The sequence below is a fragment of the Onychomys torridus genome, chromosome 16 (genome assembly GCF_903995425.1).
Source record: "Onychomys torridus chromosome 16, mOncTor1.1, whole genome shotgun sequence".
NCBI classification, from domain to species: Eukaryota; Metazoa; Chordata; class Mammalia; order Rodentia; family Cricetidae; genus Onychomys; species Onychomys torridus.
The window spans coordinates 30,680,265-30,696,193 of record NC_050458.1 but is presented as its reverse complement, the minus strand read 5'-3'; the positions used below and the strand labels follow the sequence as shown (position 1 = coordinate 30,696,193).

Genomic DNA, 15,929 nt, shown 5'->3' with positions numbered 1-15,929 from the left:
GTAGAACCTCATAGCCTTTCTTATCTCAAGTTTCTAATGAAGGTTCAGGCTTAGACTTGAGGACAAAACCAGCAGTTTTTTTTTTTTTTTTTTTAATTAGGGAGAGTTGCCAAGAAAGGTCTGTCTGAAAAGTGACTTTTGATTCCAGATCAGAATGAAAAGTTTCATTCAACCAATGTGGCACAAGACATTTAGGTTACTGAAAGAGATTCCTCCTAAAATATTTACTCATCTTCATCTTTGCTGTTTGACTCATCTAACCAGGATGTTTGGAATTGTCTCACAGGTACTGGCCCAGGTGGTGCTATTCATGTGCATGAACACAGCTGGGATCTTCATCAGTTACCTGTCAGACCGCGCCCAGCGCCAGGCCTTCCTGGAGACACGGAGGTGTGTGGAGGCCAGGCTACGCCTTGAGACAGAGAACCAAAGACAGGTACCAAATGCAAGATTGTGTCTCAGATGTCACCAAGACAGTCTTTCTATCTTATCCCAGGAATCTGTCTTCCTTCCAAATGCATCCTGCTTTTCAAGTGTTCTCTTCAAATCTCAGCCATGGGATCCCAGATCTAAAATGCTCATATTAGACTTTGAGTCAAAGTAGGTTGTTCTTATCCTCCACATTAATTGTTTCCTACAATAAATAAATAAACATACTAAATACCACCCTAATAACTGACACCACTATTTGAGACCAAGGCAATCATTCTTAGAAATCACTGGCACCCTCATATCAACCTTCTTTCTTAAAACTATAAATTATTATTTCAGATAATTTTTTCACTACTTGGAATTTAAACTATAAACTCATAGCCAGGCAGTGGTGGCTCATGCTTTTAATCCTAGCACTTGGCGGGGGGGGGGGGGGGAACAGGCAGAGACAGGCACATCTCTGTGAGTTCGAGGCCAGCCTGGTCTGCAGCTCTGGTTCTAGGACACCCAGGGTAACATAGAGAAATGTTGTATCAACAAACAAATAAACAAACAAAAACTATAAACTCATATAAGACCCTGATATTTGTCAAATTGTCCATACTTCACCCTAGTTTTTGGGAGGGATATTACACAGACTAAATTCAATGAACCTGAAGCCAGACTCAGACTAAAGACATGTAGATGGGGTTAGAAGATTGCAGAAATAAGTTTCTGTTATAAAAATATTGAAATAAAGAAGAATCTTAGACATACTGATTGGGAAGATTTATGGAACTGAAAAAAATAGCTTGTAGCAAATGATATGTTTTTCTAGGATGAGATATGCTTTTTCAAAAGATTAAGATTTACTCCTGTTACAGATATTCAGATGTGAAAACTGCATACATTCTACTGCTTTTGAAAGCAATTGTTAGAGGAAAATATTAAGAGAGTACTGAAAACCAGCTCTAGAACCAACGTACAGGCTCCTAAATACACATGTTACTGGGAGTTGTATGCATAGTGGACATATTAGCTGTACCATAGTGGGTTCTTCTTCTTCTTCTTCTTCTTCTTCTTCTTCTTCTTCTTCTTCTTCTTCTTCTTTTCTCCTCCTCCTTCTCCTCCTCCTCCTCCTTTTCTCCTTCTCCTTCTCCTCCTCCTCCTCCTTCTTCTTCTTCTTCCAGATATGTGTACACTGTAACAAACACATCCTAAGCCTTCACTTAATGGGTTGAGACATTACACTGTAGCTGTGAGGGGGAAATAGAAGATTCTGCATTTTTTAGGCATGAGTTTGGTAAAATAAAGGAACCTAGGTCTGTGCTATAATGGATGTGGTAGACAAGTTGTGTCTAACCATCCAGGCCAATACTCCCAGCACAGAAGACAGCACTGATCCTATAGATTCTGCATCAGTGTTAGGGAAATCAGAAAGGAAACTTCTTAGTTAATGCCTAAAACAATCGCAAAACCTCCTTAGAAGCTGTACTATAGGTTCTCTGGATAGCTCTGAGGATCAGTTAGAGAAAATATTTCCCAAAAGGAAAGCACTTTGTACAATAGAGATCTCCAGGAGTGTATATTATGTTCCTCTGTAAAGCAGAACTGTTGCCAGATAAATACGTCACTCTTTCTATGGGACATGTGACAACTTAAAAAAAAAACAAACAAACAAACAAAACACCTCACCATGCTAATAATTTTTTCAGTTGTTCAGTTGGTCTATCACAACAAGAAGCATGCTGAGGTTCCAGCATGAGTCATTCAGCATGCTCTTTGCAATGTTTATGAAATACTGGAGACAATGACAGTTGTGCCTTCACAACCTTAAGGTTTTTTTCTTTTCCTGTTCTTCAGTTCCAAATGTCTGATTATCACTATAATACAGCTATCTAACTTGCTACAGAGATTCTTCTACTGCCACTTCTAATCATAATTAACCTTTTTAATTTGTGTGTGTGAATATATATATATATGTGTGTGTGTGTGTGTGTGTGTGTGTGTGTGTGTGTGTGTGTGTAAGGGGGAAGATGTTCCTATCTGTGTGTGTACATTGAGAATAGAAGAAGGATGTCAGGTGTCCTCCTCTATTACTCTCCAATTACACCTTTTGAAGCATAGTCTTTCTCTGAACCTAGGACTTGAAATTTTCTTGACTACTCTGGAACTCATCAAGTCCCAGAGCAACCTGTCTCTGATCCTCAGAGTTTTTCTAGCTTCTTATATGAGGGCCAGAATCCAAACTCTAGTCTTAATGACTATGTAGTAAAATCTCTTTCAACTGCCAATCCATCTTTCTAGCTCCTTAGCTTATATTTTTATTTGATAGAAGGAAGAAGAAATGTGTCAAGATGACAGTGCAAACTCTCCAGATGCAAATAGTCCAAAGACCAGTAGAGTTTGTGCCGTAGTCTACTGCTTCCTAGTGGAGCTGTCTACACTACTAAGTTCTCATCCTTAGGGTACATATGCATTCATCAGTAGTATCTTTTCAGCATTATATTTGCATGACAATATAAAATTCTTGTTGGTTTCATGGACAAGAGTCAAGAAAAACTATCACTTAGTAGATTTTTTTTGTAAGAATTAAAATATTCTGTAATCTTAAAGACCCATGCTCACAGATATGATCAAATAGCCTTTGCATGTTGCTACCGCCTTCTTCCAGTATCTAAGATAACTGACACTGTATCATTCAGTGCCAAAGTGACTTCTCACTGACATTGGGTCTGCTGCAGGTTTCCATTATCCATGGGAACATCCTTTGTGGTAGAGGGGCAAAGGAGTTCAGCAGAAAACACACAGGCTTTTGAATGAGAATGTCCTGGATTTGAAAACTTTCTCTGGTTACTATTTTAGTGAGCTGAGTATAATCTGAATCTTCTTTTCTTCATCCATAGCAAGGATACAATAATATCCTGCCTGAAAAGCCTCCTTAACAATTTGAAATATTGTGTGCAATGCCTTTGCAAGTCACTGAAGAGTTTCCATTAGTGTTATTTTGTATAATTATTTATGTGACTCAGCCAATTCAGCTCAGTCCCAAGAGGACTCATTTGGGAAAACATTATGAATTGGCCTGTCTCATTTGAAATAAGGTAGAGCTATTTAGCTGGGGGTTAGGGAGAATGGAGGCTCACCTTAAGTACACGGCAGCTAGACCTCATCATCATTACACTTCTTCTGTATTTTTCAAAATATTATGTGTCACTGACAAATACATCCTCATTTACCTCTTAGAGATAATTATAATACTGTAATGGTTCATAATTCTCTACAATGCAAAGGAGGTACCAGAAAAGCCTAAATAACAGATGGCAAATGCTATCTGGATAATATCCCTAAGGATCCTAACAGTACTTTTTGCAACTAAACGTCAAAGCTGAAAAAGCTAGGTTGAACATAAATGATTCTGTTTGGTGGAACTTTTCAAGTATTGGCTTTATCTTGTAGTAGGACACAAAGGGAGTATGTAGCTGACTTATTTGCTCATTCACAAGCTGACTTATTTGGTGTGGATGGGTTATAATGGGGAGGGTTCAGCTGAGCATTAAGAACATAATGGCAGCCAGCCATCAGCCCCGGGACTCACAGTTTATTGGATAAGGAAGGAGACAGATATCTCCAAATATACTTGTGTCAGTAGTGGTGGGTCACAGATAAACTACAAGCATATAGAGAACTCCCTAAAAAGAAACACTGTCCAAACTGACCCATGGATAAGATTCAGCACAGTGAAGAAATGACAAGTACCCTATCCTGGTCAAAACACACAAAATACCTTGAAAGAGAACACAGTTTATAGGTGTCACCTATAAATATTCTCATGATTCTTCATTCACCTTGACATCTGTATAGGCACTCATCCATAGTTTAGAGAGTCAATCAAGTAAGACTTCTTGGTCACTCCAGACAGGAACTCGAGAGTGCTAGAACTTCAGTTATTTAAGTTACTGAGGATATTGGTAGATAATCTGTTGAATGTTTGGTACTAGGTTTTGTCTGATTCCCTCCAGGAAGTTGTGTACTTCTTTGGTGGAACACTGCTGCTTTCCATTCACTGAAAATACCAAGTAGACAGTCCTGAAACCACATACACAGAAACACAACAACCAAAATAAAACAGATTCAGCAGATTGTATTAATATATTTGTGCATCCATATTGGCTTAGTTGGGGTTTCTATTGCTGAAATGAAATACCATGACCAAAAGCAAGTTGGGGAGGAAAGAGTTTATTTGGCTTACACTTCCACATTATAGTCCATCACTAAAGAAAGCCAGGACAGGAACTCAAACAGGTCAGGAACCTAGAGGCAGGAGCTGATTCAGAGAACCTAGGGAGGTGTTGTTTATGGGCTTGCTTCCCTGGATTGCTCAACCTGCTTTCTTATAGAACCCAGGACCACTAGCTCAGGGATGGAACCACCAACAAAGGGCTAGGCCCTCCCCCATCCCTCACTAATTAAGAAACTGCCTTTCAGCCAGATCTTATGGAGACATTTTTTCCAGTGAAGTTCACTCTTTGCAGTGACTCCAGCTTGTATCAAGTTGACATAAAACTAGCCAGCACATATATGTACACATGTGATGTTTATATATAGCATATACAAGTGTGTATAACTATATCTATGTTATATATGTATATAATGATAAGTAACCAATTTGAGATTGGGAGTGCCTGGAGGGTTTAGAAAGAGGGTATGTGGGACAAGCTGGAGAGAGGGAATAAAAGAGAATATTAATTAATTCTATCTTAATTAAAATATAATTAAAAAGAGAAAAGAGATTAGAAAGTATGTTTATCCTGGAATGCAGAGAACTTGATAAAGAATAGTTGCACATGAATACCTTATATTTATTTTGTATGTAAATGATAATGGAAATTATACAGTATGCAGAGAGATAAATAAAATGCTTTATTTCCAAATAAAGTGATTTCTGAAATAACCAAAAATTGAAAAATACAATCTCCTAAGTATTAACTATGAACTGGTCATTTCTTGACATGCTTTATATACAGAACGCACAAAATTATTACAGAGCACTGTCATAGCATGCTACATTGGATCTCAATCTTACCTATTATTTGTTAGGGAAAACTATGAGACCCTGAAATATGTTTCATGGCTCATTCCTTTATATATACCATGAAGAAGTGCCCTAAAACCATTGTGGAATATGACTATAGATATGAAATGCTCTCAATATTTAATGGTAGTTACTAATTGTTTTTCCAAACAATACTTTTGAAACATGAAAAGTTTTTCTTGGTGATTACCATCCCATAATAAGATGCCTGAAGTCCTGAGAAGTAGGTTTTATCATTGGAGAACCTGAAATTGCATGCACATTTCTGGAGGTCAAACACTAGATTTTAAACAAGCTTCCTGAATGTGACAAGTTTACAATATCTCATTTTCTCTCTCAGAGGAAATGGCAGAACATCAGACAGAAACTATTGAGTGGTCCCAAATGCTGACAGCTGTAATTTATATAATAGGCAGCTAAAGTTGAAAAGATACTGGTCCCTCTTCTGTTGGAAGACAAAACTTTGTCATCTTTCCCACTTCTTCCTCTTCCTTTTACCTTCTTCCTCACCTTCTTCCTTTTCCTCCTTCTTCTCCTCTTTCTTTTTGAAAATTGTTATCATAAACTATAAGTACCATGGTGTATCCTGATCTTCTTATCTCTTGCTCTCCAATTTTTCCTTCTTCAATCTCTACTTGAACCCAGAATCGTACCCTGGTTCAGAGCTAGTGAAGAGTGGATGTTAAGAAAAAACTTTTTAGTGTCTAGAATATTTGAGTTCTGATCCCACTTCTGACGCAATCTGACTATAAGAATTCAGGCAATCTTCTCCCATTTGGAAACCTTGGCATTGTGTATGTGTGCAGATGAACACAGTGATTATTCCCTCCTCTGAGGGAGGGATATCTTAGCCCAAGGCAAACTAAATGTTCTATGCATATTAGAGAGGACTCTATGGTGATAATGACATTGTTGTCACTTATCTCTATAGGATGACTCTCCAGTGACCATCTTCAATCTGTTATCTGCAAGATATTAAGCTAATCCCATACATAGCCCTTTTGTGCCTTTTGGGTTTGGGTCCATCTTCTCTTCCAAGGTTCTTTCTCATCCATTACCTTCTCATACTGCCCCAAATACCCATGAGCAAGGAAGCTTGCCCTCCTTCCTCAACCCTCTCTCTCTCCATCAAGATAAGATCTCAAGTGCCCCAGGTAGGCCTGAAACTCTTGATGTAGACAAACATAATTAATGAGCATCCTGTAACCACCTCCAAAAATGCTGTAATTATAGGAATGCACCCATATATGCAGTTTAGATAGTGCTAGGGATTGGGCTCAAGGATTTGTACATGCTAGAAAAGAACTCTCCCAAATTAACTATATCCCCAGCTCTGGCATGTAGTTCTTTCAGCCCCCAAAGCCCACCTCCCTTGCAATACATTTCTACTCTACTGTACTGACATCCTTGCCTCCATGAGACTTGTTCTTACCTCCTAAGTTGGGCTGTAAAACTTTTCTCATAACTCTATGATGCTATGAATGTTAACTCTCTTACAAACTGCATCATACTTTATGGCATTAACTCACTGTTCTAGTTACTTTTACATTGCTGTGATAAAACCCCAACAGAAGCAGCTTAGAGAATGTCTGTCTTAGGCAATGTTCTATTGCTATAAAGAGATATCACGACCACACAACCCTTATAAAGGAAAACATTTAATTGGGGCTGCCTTACAGTTTCTGAAGTTTAGTCCTCTATCATCATGGTGGGAATCATGGCAGCATGCAGGAAGACTTGGTGCTGGAGAGGTAGCTGAGTATTCTACATCTGGATCAGCAAGCAGCGGGGGTGGGTGTGCAGTTTGAGCATTTGAAACCCAAAGTCTACCCTAGTGTCATACTTTCTCCAACAAGACCACATCTACTCAAACAAGGCCACATGTCTTCATCCTTTCAAATAGTTTCACTCCATATGATCCTATAAGGGACCATGTTTATTCAAACCACCACAGAGAAGTAAAGATCTTATAGTTCCAGAGGGAGAGAGTACATCATGGTAGGGAAGGCAAGGTGGCAGGAGCAAGAAACTGGCTGATGACATTCTATCTATACACAGGAAGCAGAGAGATAGCGTGAACAGGAAGTGGGGCAAAGATATACATTCTCAAAGCCCCAACCCAGTGTTGTAGTTCCTCCAGCAAGGCTTCCTCTCCTAAAGGAACAGTAATCTTCCCAAACAGCACCACTTACTAGGGACTATATGTTCAAATGCCTGAGCCTATGGGGAACATTTCTTATTACTCCCTCCTCTATATATCTCTTATTTCATGACCACCACAGATTAGTGTAAAAGCAGTTTCTATATCTCATTCATCTGATATTCTGACACTTACCTAGCATTTTTTATTAATATTCATTCAATTGAATAATATTGAACTTGAACTTTAGCTCTCTCTTGCTCTTCTACAGGTGTTATTATAAAAAATTGGTCCTGTGTAAAAGAAAGGAAGCCTGTGCCAATCATAAATAATCATCCCGACTGAAGCTAGCAATTGGGTAAGAAGCATTCTTATCCAATTTAGGAAAAGCTGGGACAGACTGAATCACATCTTTAACAGACCAGCTAGGGGAATTTTCCATCTGAAAGTTACATCTTGGAACATCTCTCTTTGGGGAGTTAGATTCTAATTATTGTAGTTTTCGTAATCCATTTCTCCTCCCAAATGATCCCAATGGCCCATATTTATTTTAAATATTAAAATGAATTAATTGTTTTCCTTTCAGCTTTGAGACTTGCATAAACCTCTTTATGGTAATCATGGCATTTCGAGGTGTCTCAGAAGCTCCAGGGACACTGGAATAAAGTTTCTGATGATACCATATGTCACAGCAGCAGGAGATTATTTTTAAATGCAGCAGCTGTTTTTACTGTATTAAAACAGCTCTGTTTGCCTTTATCATCTTTGTTAGACAATAGTGGTATGAACTAGAGGTTTAGACAATAGACTGAAAAACAAAGTTGGGTTCCTCCCTGAGTTCTGAGTAGCTTAGTTTGATCCAAGTTTCTGCCTCCTAGTGCCTAGGATATTTTTAAAGGCACAGGTTCTAGGTGAATAATAGGAAAGAATTAAGGCTGGCTTAAAAGTGGGAGAGTCTCAAAATATTTATTCTTCTCCAGGTGAAGAGATCTTATTATAGTATAAAATCCACTGGATCTTCCTGCTGTCCAGTCATGTTTCTGCTGTTCTCAATCCCTTGTAATCCCTTCCTTAAACCACCCATCAAGTTCAGTCTCATCTGTTAGCATATCTCATATTCTTTATTCTCATTCACTGTTTCCTGCATATTCTCCACCCTTCCTACACTTGTTCTTTGTGATTGTCTTCTTACCTGGTGTGACTTTCTTTCCACCCCTAGCCTCATACATTCTTGAGTGCTCAGTTCAACTGTTATCCCTCCACAAAGACTCCCTCTGAACCCAGCTTTGTGACCTTCATCAAAGTTCTATTTGTTCATCTCCTTATGACTTTAATTTCTTTCTACAGTCTTATGGATCCCTCCTTATATTTTTTCTATGGGATGGATTTATTGAAATGGAACAGTTTCAAAAAGAGGGAAAACACAGACCAAGAAAAACAAGAGTTAATAGACATGTAGTGTGGCCTCTACTAACTGTTTCCCAAGTATTGTTTCATCTATTAATAGATGAATGAGAAGACTTATGACATGCTTTCCTCTTGTCGTGTAATTACTCAGGTCCTTATCCTCCAAAAACAAGAGCCCAGTCTAACCTTTACTGTTAAGAATGTTAGTCAAGCCTGACTGTGGTGGCACACACCTTTAATCTCAGCACTCGGAAGGAAGAAGAAGAGCCAGGTGGATCTCTGTGAGTTCAAGGCCAGCCTGGTCTACAGAGCAAGATACAGGACTAGGCCCTCTGGATATGGGAGACAGTTGTTTAGCTTGAACTGTTTGTGGGGCCCCAGGCAGGGGGATCATGATCTGTCCCTGGTGCATGGGTGCATGGGTGGACCAGTGCCTAGAGTGTGACACCTTGCATAGCCTTTGCACAGGGGAGAGGGGCTTGGACCTGCCTCAGCTGAGTATGCCAGGCTCTGCTGACTCCCCATGGGAGACCTTGACTTGGGATGGAGGATGGTTGTGGGGGAAGACTGGGGGTGGGAAGAGGGAAGAGGGGGGGGATCTGTGGTTTGTATGTAAACCAAAAAGAAAATTTCTTAATAATAATTTTAATTATTTTTAAAAAGTAATTTTAAAAAAGAAGTAAAAAAATAATGTCAGTCAAAAAGTGCAGGCCTCCCATGCACATCAGCTAGCCATGGTAATCAAGTTTCAGGAACATTAGGCACCTCTTCTCCTATTGAGACTGGACAAGGCAACCTAGTAGGAGGAAAGGGTCTCAAATGTAGGTAACAAAGTCAGAAACAGCCTCTGATCCCACTATTAGGAGTCCTACAAAAAGACCAAGATATATACTGTCACATATGTGCAGAGGGCCTAGGTCAGTCCCGTGCAAGCTCTCTAGTTGGAGGTTCAGTGCCTTTTTCTGAAGAGAAAGGAGAAGGAGTAGATGGGGAGGGGAGAGGGGAGGTTGGGGGAAGGGACCAAGAGGAGAAGAGGGAGGGGAAACTGTGACTGAGCTGGGAAAAATTAACTAATCAATTCACTAATAAAAATAAATTTAAAAAAAAGAATGTTGGTCAACTCTTGTTCTATTGGTCCCCCTTCAGATTCTATATTCCTTTACAGAAATGGCATCAACATGCTGCCAGAAACATATTCATGACCATCCCACTCTAGCAACAATCTGCTCTGCATAGTTAAATTTTGTTCATCATCTCCATTGTTTGTACATTTTCAGAGACAAAAGTAAAAGGTTATTTCAATCACCATCCTTTCCCCAATATGTTGCATTCTGCAATTTCTTGTGATGGAAGAAATAGTTGAAATCTATGTTATCTAAACTCCACCAAACACTTATGAGTATTGACAGCACATGAAACTGAGTGGGGAAGTGTGTGTGTGTGTGTGTGTGTGTGTGTGTGTGTGTGTGTGTGTGTGTGTGTGTGTAGGCACAAAGTCAATGTTGGGTGTCTTCCCCAATCACTCTCTGGCTTTATTTTATTTATTTGTTTGTTTATTTTGTGACAGTGTCTCTCACTGAACCAAAAGCTCACTGATTTACTGAGGCTGGCTGGCCAATGAACTTCAGAAATCTGCCTTATGGTCAGCTTTTTTATGTGATCCCAACTCAATCCTCATGCTTGCATGACAGACACTTTACCAACTGAGCCATCTTATCAACCCCTGACAAAATTCCATCCCTTATCTTTGATCCCCCTTTAGAAATTTCATAATATTAACTCATGTATTGTTACTATCCAGTTAGATTAGTACATCATAAAGCACATACTGTGAGTCAAGCACTCAGTTACGTCCCTGAAAATTTTTTTTAAAGATGATGTTTTCAATAGAATTTTTAGAGTAAACTGGAGTTCTGTAAGATTGACACTTTCCAACTTAGTCTCATAATTATATGTAGCGTATCTTACATCTCCACTCTTAAATGGCAAACTCCTTGATTCACAGAGAGCTTTGTATTTCTCCACCACAGCAACTTCTACAAATATGTGAATACTAGAGGGAGAAAGAATTAAGGGCCCAGAATCAGAAAATCAAGAGCCAGAAAATCTAGAGAGTTCCCTTTCCCCTGTACCTTCTTTTTTCTCTCCTTCTTTCCAAATAAGTTTCTCTGTTATTCACATCCCATTGTGGGAAAAGACAGTGCCTCACATTTACATCTACTTCAATCTAAAGAGTCTAAAATGGAAACAATATTCCTCAGTCAATCTGAAAGTATTGGAACCGAAATATAATTGACCAGACTTAGGATGAGTAACTACCACACAGTTTGCTGGGAGAACACATCACACACAGAATTGTGGCCACTGAGAACCTTTCCTGATTGTAGGGTGAGCAACGTTATTATAGGTCTTCAACATTCTGCTAATGACAAAGGACTATGTTACTTTTCCTCCTGAAATATGAGCAAACATCTATTTACCATAGATAGCATATCAACAGCACAACAAAGAAATGATTCCATATAAGTCTAACTTGGAGTAATGAGTTTATTGGGGTTACTCACAAGGACATTAGTGATTCAAAAGCAGTTGTAAGACCTCTATGTGGGGGATAACTCATAAAAGCTGTACTTCTGGAGCTCCCTGCACAACCAACATGCAGTCTGCTTCACTAGGGATTTTTTTCTTTACTGTTTCACAATCTTGGGGAAGGATCTTGTGGATCTGGCTAAGTTTTATGAGTTTCTTGAGTCTTGCAAGTTTTACTGTCTTTCTGAGTCCTAGGCGTCTCCTTCCCCCTTCAGGAGGGGATGTTTCAATTTGGAAGAAATGGCTTCACCATACAAGGTCAGCACCATGGTTCCTTCTAGCTGCCAGGAAAGTGTTGAGCCATGAGCAAAGGCTTTGAGTTAATGGTTATTGATCTCCTCATCACAGCTGTTTTGTTCTAGAGAACAGTCTTTAGTCCATGTGAGTGAGTAGTCCTCCACTCCTCATTCCATCTTTGCAGTCTTTCCATGCATCATTCATATATGGGGATGGGGGGTAAAGTAGGAGGTGGTTTTCAGAAAAGACAAACATGGAATTGAATCTAGCTTTAATCTAATTCTGAGAACCTTCATCTGTCAAATATTAGACTCCATACATCTTAAGGTTGTAGCCAGAAAATCAAACTACCTATGAAAGTACAGGGTCCACTGGATGACTTAGTAGGGCAACAAAGGTGTTAGTTGAGGATGATGGTTCACTCTTGGTCCATTTATTTGTGCCACATCCTGAGTTTAACAACAGTAGATACTCTGAGTCTAATAGTATGGGTTTTCTTTCTTGTGATTTCTGTTCCTATTCAGATTTCATCCTTGAGCAATATTTGCTTTAAATACTTCTCCTTATTCAAAGAGAGGCCACCACCCTGTGCTCATTTGCATACAATTAACATTTTCAGAGACATTCCAGAAAGAAGAAATCAATCACCATGACAGTACACCACACCTTTGATCCAGCTTTGAGATGTAGGGGAGTCACATGGGGATATTTTATCTCATGAATCTAAACAGAGCTGGTACTGGATGCAACTGTAGACATATTTTTAAAGCAGTAGTAAAATAGAGAAGAAGAAAAATAAATACATGTATTTCAAATGTCCCAGGGCTAACACAGCCTACCGAGTTAACTGGATTTGAGTGTTGGTCCATTGACTGGACTTGTACACCCTTCATCTTGTATAAGGCACACTCAAGATAGATTGGTCATCAAGAAAAGGAAGCAATCTAAGAATAGTTTCATAGAAATCTTGGTACAAAATCTTCTGGACTTTTTTTGTTCCTTAATATTTTGCCTATGCCTCCTTTGAAGGAAATGTTATCAGAATAGTTTCTTTGGAAGAGGTTTTGGGTTTTTTTGTTTGTTTGTTTTTAGCTCTCCACAGAATATGACCCATTTTTTCCTCAGAAACAAAGCTTATTTCTTTTCACACTCCTTTTTTGTTGGTAACATCATACTTAGCTAAATCTGAGCATAGTGGTAGTGAATACAATGGTATAAACAGGTTCAGAAACAATAATTCCTGCTTCATGGTAAAGAGAGGACTTGGCTAATAGAGCAGATGTGAGGGGTGGACTGAAAAAGACCAGAAAGCTATGAGCATTAAGCACACTGAAATCCTCCCTCAGAAGAGCATACCAGTGAATCAGTGCAGTAGGTGGCTACTCTAATGCAATATGTCATTTAATTCTGTAAATTATTTATGAAAGCCCCCAAATTACAAGTTGATCTTTAAACAAAAATAGAAATTATTCTTGATTAGTGGTTGGAATCTCTAAAGTTGAGTCGGAGGCTTAAGTGAAGACTCTGCTTCTAGACAAGAAGCTTGGCATAAGGTGAAATGACCATTTCATTTACTCCAGAACACTAAGCTTTCCTTCTCTAGACTGTGTGTTTCTTGACTTAGCAAAGGTAGCTTTTCAGTGCCACCCCCATGTCATCATAATCTGAGCCACAGGGCAATTATCTCCATTTATCTAACTCTCCTCCTTTTCCTATGTCTCCTCCAGATCTCTGCAACTATCCCTTAACTCTCTGCCAAACTGAATCTTCTAAAATAGAAACCGTCCTAGTTGACTTGTATATTTGGTTAAGGGATTGTCTCCCCTCAAATCTGTTTCCACTTAAACCTCAGCAGATGATCTTATAAGGTCAGGTCTTTTCAGATGTTCTCAAGTGAAGATGAATTCATACTGTAGCCGAGTGGATCATCCTCTGACTGGTGCCCTTATCTCAGAAAGGACAAAGATAGAAACCCAAAAGCAAAAGAGGGACTTCAACAAAGAAAGGATCATGTAAAGACCAAAGTAGTGTAAGGAGAAAGGTGCCTATAGGGAAGGCTGGCAGCCAGAGGAAGCCAGTGACATCAGCCTGCTTCCAGGGAGACTTCTCCCCCAAAAGGTAGGGTTTGAATAGGATCTTCCCCCTTTGACTTGTGTGGTGAAATTTAATCTATATTATAAGATACTAAGAAGCAAAATATGAACTATGACCTTTAAAGAAAGTTAGGGCTTTGTCCTCATTGATACATTAATCATTTCATGCCATAATTACAAAATTGATTAGTAGATTATCTCAACAATGTTTCTGCTACTAAAACAGCTTGGCTAAGTCTCATGCCCACTCTCATTCTTTTGCCCTATGACAATCTGTTGCCCTTTGGATTCTTTTTATTATTATTATTATTGTTGTTGTTGTTGTTGTTATTGTTGTTTTTATTTTTAGTTTTTAGTTTTTTTATTTTTTATTTTTTAACATTATTTATTTATTTATTATTTTTTTGAATTTTTTTACTTTATTATTATGTGTTTTAAATTTTATACATCAGCCATGGATTCCCCTGTCCTCCCCCTCCTGTCCCCCCCTACTTTCCCTCCAGCCCCTCCCCTCCATTCCCATGTCCTCCAGGATCAAGACACCCCTGGGGATTCATTTAAACCTGGTGGATTCAGTACAGGCAGGTCCTGTCAACTCCTTCCAGACTGAGCAAAGTGTCCCTGTTTAAGCCCAAGGTTTCAAACAGCCAGCTCATGCACTAAGGACAGATCCTGGTCCCACAGACTGGGTGCCTCCCAAACAGATCAAGCTATTCAATTGTCTCACTTATCCAGAGGGCCTGATCCAGCTGGGGGCTCCACAGCCTTTGGTTCATAATTCATGTGCTTCCATTCGATTGGCTATTTGTCCCTGTGATTTTGCAATCTTGGATTCAACAAGTCACGCTCTTGCAGACCCTGCTCTTTCTCGACAATTGGTCACCTGGAGCTCCATCTGGGGCCTGGCTGAGAATCTCTGCATCCACTTCCATCAGTTATTGGATGAGAGTTCCAAGACGACTGTTAGGGTGTTTAGTCATCTGATCACCAGACTAGGTCAGATCAGGCTTTCTCTCGACCATTGCCAGCAGACTACAGAGGATATATCATTGTGGATTTCTGGGGACCTCTCGAGCACTCTGCCTATTCCTGTTCTCATGTGGTCTTCATTTATCATGGTCTGTTATTCCTCATTCTCCCTTTCTGTTCTTGATCCAGCTGGGATCTCCTGCTCCCCTAAGCTTTCTTTCCCTCAAATCTTGCCTTTCATTACTCCCACTGTTGTCCAGGTTCTTCATGTAGATCTCATCCATTTCTCTGTCATTGGGTGATCCTTGGGTCTTTCCTAGGGTCCCATTTTCTAGGTAGCCTCCCTGGAGTTGTGTAGCAGTCTAGTCATCTTTGTTTTACATCTAGTATCCTCCTATGAGTGAGTACATACCATGTTTGTCCTTCTGAGTCTGGGTTACCTCACTCAGGATGATTTTTTCTAGATCCATCCATTTGCCTGCAAACCTCATGATGTCATTGTTTTTCTCTGCTGAGTAGTACTCCATTGTGTATATGTACCATATTTTCTTTATCCATTCTTCAGTTGAAAGGCATCTAGGTTGTTTCCAGGTTCTGGCTACTACAAACAAAGCTGATACGAACATAGCTGAGCAAATGCCCTTGTGGCATGATTGAGCATTCCTTGGGTATATGCCCAAGAGTGCTAGAGATGGGTCTTGGGGGAGATGGATTCCCAATTTTCTAAGGAAGCGCCATATTGATTTCCAAAGTGGCTGTACAAGCTTGCATTCCCACCAGCAGTGTAGGAGAGTTCCCCTTGTTCCACATCCTCTCCAGCATAAGCTGTCTTCTGTGCTTTTGATCTTAGCCATTCTGACAGGTGTAAGGTAGTATCTCAGAGTCGTTTTGATTTGCATTTCCCGGATAATTAGGGATGTTGAGCAATTCCTTAAATGTCTTTCAGCCATTTGAACTTCCTCTGTGGAGAATTCTCTGTTTAGTTCTA

At 39.5% G+C, this 15,929-nt stretch overlaps 1 protein-coding gene across 3 annotated transcripts in view; it reads left to right on the top strand.

The window, feature by feature from the left end:
- Positions 1-15,929, top strand: part of Adcy8 (adenylate cyclase 8) — a 227,500-nt gene that overhangs the window by 51,831 nt on the left and 159,740 nt on the right. For all 3 annotated transcript variants that reach the window (XM_036209023.1, XM_036209022.1, XM_036209021.1), the window contains exon 2: positions 287-436. In XM_036209023.1, the coding sequence (XP_036064916.1) occupies positions 287-436 (150 nt within the window). The remainder of the gene's footprint in view (positions 1-286; positions 437-15,929) is intronic.